General features: G+C 41.5%; 2 protein-coding genes across 2 annotated transcripts; one reads left to right on the top strand and one right to left on the bottom strand.

The window, feature by feature from the left end:
* Positions 1–791: 791 nt before the first annotated feature.
* Positions 792–1,086, bottom strand: PHALS_05969 (uncharacterized protein; the record flags this gene model as incomplete). The annotated part of the gene is made up of 2 exons (XM_024723300.1): positions 792–979; positions 1,053–1,086. The coding sequence occupies 2 exons, from the start codon at positions 1,084–1,086 to the stop codon at positions 792–794; spliced, it is 222 nt and encodes a 73-aa protein (XP_024574291.1).
* Positions 1,087–4,107: 3,021 nt separating this feature from the next.
* Positions 4,108–5,196, top strand: PHALS_05968 (uncharacterized protein; the record flags this gene model as incomplete). Its single annotated transcript, XM_024723299.1, has 1 exon — positions 4,108–5,196. The coding sequence occupies one exon, from the start codon at positions 4,108–4,110 to the stop codon at positions 5,194–5,196; it is 1,089 nt and encodes a 362-aa protein (XP_024574290.1).
* Positions 5,197–10,557: the final 5,361 nt, after the last annotated feature.

Genomic DNA, 10,557 nt, shown 5'->3' with positions numbered 1-10,557 from the left:
AATGGTAGTCGCTCATTGGTCTAGATAGATAAGGTTACATAAGGAAGCTTCTAGAAGGATCTACAAGGACAGGCTTAGAGGTAGCACAGAGTAGCGAAGTAAGGACCTAAATATATTCACTTCGGTTTTTGTCATCTTCTCAACTATATCAATTTTATGCAAATACCGTCTTAAAGCAAAAGAGTGCAGTTTGGACAAGCTATTGATCGGAGAGGGTGAAACGAGGTATGTACTGTATTATTGCGCACGTCAACAGACACATTGGTACGATTGAACAAAATTTTCATTACACCTTGTAAAATTGTAAATCCTTAGAAGTTCCAGGTAACGACACTTTTATAAATGACGTCATCCCATGAAGGATAGGTTCGTAGTAATATAAGCAATTAGTCTCATGCCTACCAATGAAGTTACTGTATTGTTAGATGTAGTCTAGGTTTATATTCAGTAAGTTATAATTATTTTGTAGAGTTTCGAATCCACCCTGAAAAGAGACATACGTACTCATTTTCTCTGCTTTTGGTAGCATGGTTTCTGTTAAGTCTATGCTTACTCGACGCAAGGTGCACGGTGAACCCATTGCACTCGAAGATAATTGTCGCAATTATATATTCCTGTTGTAAGGATAGATCACGAGTTATCATTGGTGTAGCTGAGTGCCCTCTAAGGCAATCTCTTTCGTCAACACACTTGACAGCGCATATACCCGAAGTGTTTATGCCATGCCTGGAGACTTTAAGCAGCTATAAATTGCGTTTGTGCGACGTCTCTGTGCTCGCCTCAACCAGATATTACTGGCTCCCATCGCGAGGGCATTTCTGTAAAGTGCCTACCTTTTTGAGTGCAAGCAAAAGGATATTTATTTTCTTGCTTGATAGATATGGTAGAGCAGCTATAAACGAGTACATCTCAGACGCTAATTGCTTCATGATAGCCAATCCCACGCTTTGTGCTTCGTGCGGAAAAGGGCGTTCACCTACTGTTAAGCTTTAAAAAAATTAACATGAAAGTGTTGAGGTGGCAGATATCCACGATTCTTTGCACCGCCTTACCATTCATGCCGTGTGTACCCAAATCATTGCTCATCTGTCTGGGAGGGCAAGGGTCAGCAAACAATGGCAGGTGGTCGAGATCTTCTATCGCCGAGCTGGCGGTAGATTATCGCAAGAGACGACAGCTACTGCCAACTTTTAAGCCAAATTTGGGACAAGTGCGGCTCAGGTCAAAATTTCCGTATCTATTATATATTTTTCAAGGATGCTGAGGATGTTACATTGTATGCAAAGCACAATCTTCGTTTCGTGGACATCGGGTTGGATGCATAAAGTGGAAGCTCTTTGAGCAAGATATAAAAGCGACTTAATAAAGTTAAAAAGGAAGCAAGCGATCACCTAACTTTAAAATGCCAACGTTAGACTCGCAGTTGTCACTTCTGAAGCACTAAACCATTCGCTCTATGCGCGTCTAATTTAGGGGTATGCAGGGTCGGGATCCTACGCAGACCGGCCAAACGTTAATGGTAAAATAAAATCAAGGCCAGTGAAAGCGAGCGGCAAAAACCTAGGTTCAATTTTACCTCGTATATGTTGATGTTAATGGGGTCCAAATCTCAAACAAGCGACTCTGTCAAGAGAGGTGGGGTGAGAATTGAGGTGAAGGCGTTGACCAAAATTAAACCCTGCGCTCGACAAAATTCGAAATTTCCAGGAATGTGATAAAATAGCGCGATTGTCATGAGATAATGTTTATATTGAGAACATTAGGATGCCAGCTCCAGTCACGACATCGTTTAATCTTTGAAGTAGAACTACAGTTATTTTTGTTCGCTTGAATCTTTTTGCAAAATTTGAAGTTACTGTTGCGTGATATGCTGCTTGGACCTAGCCCTTGATCCAGTAATCAAGTTCATCCACAGTATAGCGTGACTTAAATGCTATCACTTATGGTTTAACTAGAAGACAAAAACGTTAGATTCCTCGTATTTCTCTCTTAGCGGAACTTTGAAAATAATGTCACCTATGTTATGGTGCAGAAGATCTCTTGGCGGGCATAAAACTACGACAGTTTTGTCTTTGGAAATGGGACTGACCAGATGAATTGGCAGCAACGTGGGGGAGTGCCCGATGCTTAGTATAGACGTAGAAAATGATAGTTAGCTGTGGACTCATTATGAGACAGAAGGTAATAGTTATACATTGTGGCCTCTACTTGGTATGTTTGCAGATACTGAGGTATGCAACGTTCTAATCATAGGTGAATGCTGGGGATCCATAAATTAGATCTGACTCAACGCATAGTATTTTGTCGCGACCTTCGAGGTAGATTATCGTGAAAAAGGTGAGTGTGGCATTGTGTCGCAATCGTCGGAGTAAATGCCGATATAGATAGGCGACTATAATTACAATTAGAAGGCTTAGACCCCATATGTATACAGGCCCACTTTAAGTATATCACGATGTAAAAGAACTGCTGAATCAGGACTATCGTATTGAGCGCTTGCCGTACGGAGCAATAAAGTTTCATGAAGCTGTGGCGAGAAAGGTTATTGTCAAGTGAATAACAGTTTTGGGGAACTTTCATGTTAGAATGCCATTTTCTTAGAGGCGCTGCACGCTAACGTTCAATGTCGCACGTGGCCTCTTGTCTTGGAGACCGTATGTGCGATGCGCTATTGCTCCGTCTAAAGCATAGCAGAATACTTGAAAAATCCAGCTTCCCCCACTCAGAGAGATGTTTTTCTCTAATCTCAAAATTTTACCACTGTAACTGTACATTGCGTGCCCATTGTGCTATCAACGTTGCATCATTTATACGTCCCTGAAAATGTTTCACAAGCTCATACCCATACCTGCTAAAAGCTTCTAGATGATTAAATACCGCATTTGGCTCTTGAGAAGCTGTTTGACTGACCCTATGCAGCGGGACTGCCATAGCTCTTTGCTTAGAGATAGCTAAGCTAAATCACCGTTCTTACGTTTTTTCGAAGAACCAGTAACTAGTGTAGCGGACCGTAACCTACTACTTCTAAATACTAAAGCCTTACCAAGGCAAACGAACACTTCTGTTCAAGAACTAAACTCTATATTATTGTTTTAGTTTCGGCATAGCCGCCAATAGCTAAGCAAACCCCTAGGATTTCCTGATTAGTAAAGAAATTCATTTTAATATAGTATATGCATTACTACTGGCAATCCTGGCTTCTTATTACGATGTAGCCAACCCACTGTATCTTTACACTAACTGTGTAACACACACCAATGTATAGTCGCACAATCTATTGCGGTCCGCCCTTTCTCACAAGGGTACGTGTAATTGTGTAACACCGTTTGCAATCAAAAATTGACATAAACAAAGCAAGATCTTCGAGTTGTACCGGGGAAACGTCTCGTGACCTACCGTCGTTGAAATGACTTACAAATGCTACTTAGTGCAATGGGTTGCCGTGCACCTTACATAGCCAACGTTCTCACTCATATAGAATGTTTAAAGGATTGCTTTGTACGTCCACTTCGATAGAAAACAAGTACAGCATGCTGTTATGAGTAGCATCTTCAAATAAATCTTTAGTGGCTAGGGCGTGGCAACCCTTCTTTACCAATACGGTATTAGAAATGGTCATACTATCTAATCTTTTGAATACTGCATCGCGTTGTACCTACAATAATTTTTGCAAAGAAAAAACCTGCAATGTTCCATGGATACTAAAAATTACAAATTTACTGTATTTAGCACCATCTTTGCATATTCACAATAACCATTACGTGTAATTTGACCTTCGTGAAAGTTTTTCATGATTTAGTATTACACTGTATGTAGACGTTGCGATATTTTATTGCGTTTTTACGACCAAATTAGCATATTTACAATTTTATGTAGCTAACCTAGTTGACATTTATATGTGTCACCACATCAGACTTCGGAATCAACTCACTTTTGAAAATCCATACGACTACAGCCGTGCATTTTCGCTACTTACGCACTGTTGTGGCGGCCAGTCTTCTCGCTGCCAGTGCTTTGGCAAGGACAAATTCTACGTTCGCAACTTCACAAGTGGAACCTTTAACTGGATCTCAGAGCATTGATAATGAATTCAGGGGAATGACAGCAATGACAGCCTCTTTCTTCCGTGAGAAAATCTTGAAAAGCACCCAAAGGTATTCAACTCTAGGCTTAGTTGGCATCGCCGCTTCAATCGTACCACATCTCCTCAGTGGGATGACGCCAAATGAATATGCTGCGATATGCAAAATGAAGTTAGGGTCACAAAACCTCCTGACGGACACTTCGTGGATAAAGTGGGCCTATTTTGTTTGCAACCAACGAGTGAATGGACAAATGGAACCATACCGGAAAATTATTCTTGCTATGAAAGAATTTTTTACTCCCGAGGATTTAGATATTATATTCGAAAGAGCGCTCCAGACATCTCAGACACGTGTGGTCGCTGCTCCACTGCTCGAACACGAGCCGATTATTAATCACAGATTAACAAGAATCATGCTCGACAAGATCGATCGCCGCGATTTTTTTTGCGTTCGCTTCCATCAGTGGGTCAATTATATTGAACTTCAGAGTGGAACGCAAAATCGAGAGGCAGCTGTATTTGTTGAACTTATGTATCTCATCGATTTCTATGGAGAGACCGATCTAGTTCAAATTCTGACCTCTCGGGAAAATCAAAATGAATTAGGGCAGAAGTACTTGGAAGCTCTATCTGTGATTTGGCTGAACAAGAAAAAAAGTCCGGTTGATGTCGTGGATATGGTGGTTCGCACCGAACGCGACGTCTGCAACTTTCTCTATGGTGGATTTAAAGCATTTTCTCCTAGAGTATGGGTTTCCTACCACTTGAAATACTATGAAATTTACCGAAATGAAGCACAAACAGTCACGCTGCTTGATACGCTCACCAGTGCTGTCGGTCCCGCCAGAGTGGCGATCATACTACGTTTAGCGCAAAAGTCTCCAGATTCGTCAGCCAGAGAGTGGGGACGTTATTTCCAAAATGAACAATATAAAGAATGGTTCACCAAAGGGCTAACTCATGAAGCTGTTTATAAGACGATAGCGAATGACTTGACGATTCACCCATGGGAAATTTTGGAAAGATATCATATTGCCGATTACGTGGGCAATGAATACGCCAAGGCCATTCATAACCCTGGTTTTGAAAAAAAACAAGAAGCTCGTGTGTAGAAAGTGATTGTAGTCGCAAGATTGGTAACTAAGTAACATGAACTGCGTGAACCACCAATCCCGTGAAAAAAGTAAAACACTTAGTTTGTATTACACTTTCAAACCTTGTGTCATTTGTAGAGCTCAACTAAACGTGCACTGCTTTTCTTTCTGCTGAAATTGTGCCCGCACGCGGGAATCAAAAGATGCGGCTAAGCGATGACCGTTATATGGCCGTTGAATATGCCAAGTCATGGAGATGGTAGAATTCTTTTAAAAGGGTATAGAATTATAACGTCTTTAAGTTTCGGGCTTTGCAGTGAATAGAAAGCTATAGGAAGAACATTCTTCGTGTTTGAATGCATAGACCCCAATATATTTATTCGTATTATCTCCATAAATGACGTTTCGTATTCACGAAAGGCAGGGTTGGATTTATTACACTCAAATCTGCTGCAGGTTGAATCTTGACCCAAAAAAATCATTGGATCTCAATCGATGATATTAGGTCAGATGTGGGCAAATAGTGATTCTGAAATCGTGTGTGGGTGAGTGATGCTACGCAAAACACTACGGCAGGCAGTGGTAATGAGAAGCGTGATATGGGGGAGATTAATGCTGTACTTGGCTTGATGAAGAGAAAGTTCTGGTAATTGCCGCCTTAGAGAAGTGGAACTTTTTGGGAGCAAATTATGTCGCCGCCCAGTATGAGTATTATTAGACTGCTGTTGTTGCTGGTAGTAGTTCTGAAAAAAAATCGATTGGAAATCCGTTAGAGACAAAACTAGCCCCCAGCCTAAAGAACATCCTTACTCTTGCTTCTGCCTTTGGTCCTGCTACTGTTTTGCTTTTGCTCCTGCTTCTTTTGATCCATTGGCATCAATAATCCTCCACCACTGCTGTCAAGCTAATTCGATTACCAGAAGAATTTGTTAACAAGCGGCTCGCGGAAGCGTCGTCAGGCACTCCCATTACGAAAGAGATAGGTGCCGACGAGACTACTTTACAGAAGCCTGCAAACTTGTTTTTAATCGGACGACCTCACCGGAGAAACTTCTTGCATCTAAATCAAAGTCAGAACCGGCTGGGACAATTCCATCATGGCGGAAGTTTTGATTTTGTTATGAAGGTAGTCGGAAGATCCTGAAGTAAGTACACAGTTCGGTAACTTAATAGGGCGGTTCTCTTGTGATTACTTAAAGAAGCCCACAGCCGGGAATTTTAATAAGATGGAGTCAGCGGAGAAGCCGGTTGGACATTCATCAATGTCAGGCCCGGTGACAATTCTCTTTTTGAGGCGGTAACAATTAGCATCTTCAAAGAGGGCTTTCGAATCGGATTGAGTCCCTCTGCGTCCATCTTACTTTGTCCATTACCGTGCGGACCCCCCACCAAAATGTATACCACATTGAGATCGTGTCTTCTCCGCTGTAATGACTGCGTACCGTATTTTACTGAAAGTGCACATCAATTATACTGCAAAGGAAATATACCACGAATTACAGCACAGTTTCCCGTCCCAGCAGAGATATGATACGGAGACTGCTTTACACGGTAACTTCTCTCTGGCACACAATTAGATCGGAGATTTAAACAAAACCTTTGAGACAAGTCGCAAGACGCACAGATATCGTATCCGTATTTGACATCTTTGATGCCTCCACGTAACGTCTACTGTTCTAAAAGTCGCGCGATATACGTAAGCTTGCTTGACATGTGGACAAGAAATTTTAACCGCACACCGCGCAGCTGTAAGCGTTTGCAACATATGACAATTTGATTATACCCAAATTGGTAATGTTTTCTCAATAAAAATAAAAAGACGTCTTCATACTCGCGGAAGATCTCAAATCCTAATATGCACATCTCGATATTTACTGCGAATCAAATTTGCGTGCCGATCTGTCCATTCGCACGCACGCACCCTAATTTGAGAACCTCTAGAGCAGCAAGGTGCTGCATCGACAACCTGACAGTATCAGTTGCTATTTCAGCTTCTTGCTCCCCAGAAAGATTAATTTTTCCTCACCTGGAGAGAACCCACCGGCATCCAGATGAGTTACCAAAGGTGTCTCACTAGAGCAATCTCACGACTGGCTTATGCCTTCATAGGGCCATCGCCGCTCCCGGCTCTTAGGTATCAAAACGTGCAATTATTTCATGACCAAGACAAGCCATGATAATAAAGTGTGTCGAGCAATCCCAATCCAGATATTTATTGACACCGTGTTTGACACTCACAAAAAATCTTGTTTTTTCCAAATCATATCCGTCAGATTGAATACGGATAACTGATGTAACATTTTTGTCTCTTGGAACAATACTGGCAAATGGCAATCCTTGTGCGACTAGATGTCGCTGTTCTTTGCTCACATCTTCTAAAAAAATTCTTTTGGTGGCCTTTTATCGGAGGTATTTAGAGGATACTTGAAATTCTTTGAACTTCATCGGTCTTCTATTGTGAGTGAATTTCTCTCTTTACAAACACGTTGTGCTTTACTGTTTCACGTTGAACGCGTGGCATGGACGTTTTAACTTAGATATGCCGCTTCAACGTAAGAAGACTCAATCATCTTTAGTACAATCGGCATATCTGACCGATCAATTCTGACTTGTAGGCGCCCTTCGGTGTCCGCACCGTCTAATTGCTTCTTTTCTACAACGGCCCCTGCACACTTCCTCTATCGCAAAGTGCCACTAAATCGCTCGGACTTCAATTAAAGTTGTTGTACAACAAATAAAACGTGCGCTCCATATACGAGTTGTTGCTAGACCTGCTTCAAGCAGACACAGCCAACTGTCACAGGCGTAGCTTATCCCTCAACTCCAATACTAGTAGCTCGTCTTGTTAAGGGCGACAGTCCCACTACCGAAGACACATTCTGTCTTATCCCGATAAAGCGGTTTCTGCCTTCCATGGTTAGCTTTATAAACTTCGCCACATCGCTGAGAGTCGATGTGGAAATTTCCATGTGATTTACTGAATCTATCGCAGCTTCATGCTCGCGCCAAAATTGCTTCTGCTTCCGTGCATAGGAGTGTAAAATATTGCACTGTGAGTTTGTGAACATCAACCTATTTAGCAAAGTTGTTTTATTAGACCAGGTTTCATTGACTCTAAACTCCACTAGGTGCAGCACCTTTACACTCCGTGATGGGTTGGTCAAGCGATCTCGCATGAGAACCCGATCCGTCATACCTGTAGCCCAGATAAAAGGTGCGTGCAGGCCGCGCATGTATCTTATAGCTTATGTGAGTATCAAGAGCCGAAGACAATGAAGTAAAGTTCTTTGCATATCTCTCTTAGTAGCGCTCTGGTGATCATTTCACCTATGTTATGGTCTTGGCGAGCATAAAGCTATGGAAAATTTGGTTTTATGAATGACACCGACGAGATAAAGATAAACTGGCAGCAATGTGGATGACCATATGAGGCTTAGTATAGACGTTAAAAGGGTAGTTAGCCACTGTCTCATGGTAAGTCGGAGGGTAACAATTATAAATTGTAGTTCTAGAGTATATGGTCATTGACACAAAGACATGCAACGTATTAGTCACAGCTGTAAGCTGGGGATTCTGATAGTAGACGTATAGCGGCGGCAATTTGTCCGGCCTTTAGGATAGAATAATGTGACAAAGAGTGAGAGTGGCTTTGTGCAGCAATCACCAGAGTAATTGCCGATTGAGAAAGGCGACCAAAAATACAAGTGAAACGCTTACGCCCATGAAGGCAAATTCAAGTATGTCACTATGTTAAGGACCGGCTGCATCAGCACTATCGTGTAGTGCACTCTCCGTACGGACAATAAAGCTCCACGAATAGGTGGCGAGAAAGGTGATTTACTTTTGAGTGAAGAGACTTGAGAATCTTTATGTTAAAATGCCAGTTTTGAGGTCATGTCACATGAATGGCAAATGGACTCATTCATTCGTCACCTTGTCATCATCTGCGATATCAAGTCACATGGTGTTTAGGGATATGCTACGGCATGTCTGAACAGTCTAGACGCATCATTTTGAAACTGCAACAACTGCAAATGCACTCAAACATTCGTCACGCTGTTATTTTGGATATCGAATGCGTGACGATCTGTTGCTCTCTCTAAAACATTTGAGAATATCTGCATATTTCCATTTTTCTTTATTCAGAGTAAAAGATTTCTTCCGTCTCTTACATTGAAGAGGTCTCAATTTTGACGTCATTTTGTTTTCTCCAATGTCTCATTGGAACGTTCCTTAAAATGTCATTTTCATAACCCGTAAAACATCCAGGTAAAAATTACCACCCTCTAAATGCTGTTTTACTGACCCCTTTAAACCCGCAATAAATATGAACCTATTAATCTTTCTGATAAACCCTACAGAAGGTACAATCTTTTCACGACGAGGTGGTTGAGTTGACCCACTGTGCTACTAAGTGTCATGAACGTTACACAGCGGGAATTTTGACTCGAAATATCCATTTATACGATGCTCAGATGATGGTTTTATTCGTCTGCCCAGGAACAGAACTGAGACCCTCGAAAGAAATTTATTCCAAAAGTGATGCGTACTTGTGATCATTTTTCAGATTAATACTTAACATCTTAATATTACTATATCCTATAAAAGCTCATCCCTTTTCTTGACGTAAGGCTAACAGCCCACGTACCTCTACTTTCCACAGTTTTATCATCTTTAATAGTACCTACCATCTTTGAATGTTTATGATTACATTAAAGTGTTATTTGAATTTCGTAATAGCTCAAATAGTTTGATGTGGGACTTTTACAATAATACGGTATGCATTAATTACAGTGCCCACACAGAGCTTAATGTGGTATACATTTAACGGACAAATAAAGATAGACGCGCAGACATTGGTACATGTTCAAGCGTCTTTTCAGCTGACTCCCTCCAATTGGAAAACCTGCCTTTCGCGAAGTAGTCTCAAGAGCACTATCGAACTGTGCACATAATACAGAATCATAATTTAAGTACTTGATAAAATTAAAACTACTTTATTCATTGATTCAGTCCACCCCAGGCCTGGCTTTATTGTAGATGCAAGCGGTATCTCCGCTGATGTCGTTCAAAGAAAAACCGAGTTTGTAGGCTTCTGTGAAGTGGTCTCGACAGCTCCTGTCCCTTTTGTAACGGCAGTGCCTCACAACTCTCCCCCAAGCCGCCTGTAGACAAATTCTTTCAGTAAATCAAAATAGCTTGACGATGCTGGTTGAGGAATTATGATGCCAATGATTCAAAGGAAGCAGAAAGCAGAAGTAGGAACAGGAACAGGAGAAGGAGCAAGAACTGCAAAAGAAAAAGCAACATTAACAGCAACAGCAAAGGCAACAGCGAAGGCAACATCAACATCAACAGCAACAGCATCAGCATCAGCAT

This window comes from Plasmopara halstedii (genome assembly GCF_900000015.1).
Source record: "Plasmopara halstedii genome assembly, contig: Scaffold_292, whole genome shotgun sequence".
Taxonomy (NCBI): domain Eukaryota; phylum Oomycota; class Peronosporomycetes; order Peronosporales; family Peronosporaceae; genus Plasmopara; species Plasmopara halstedii.
This window is presented reverse-complemented; position numbering and strand designations above follow the sequence as displayed.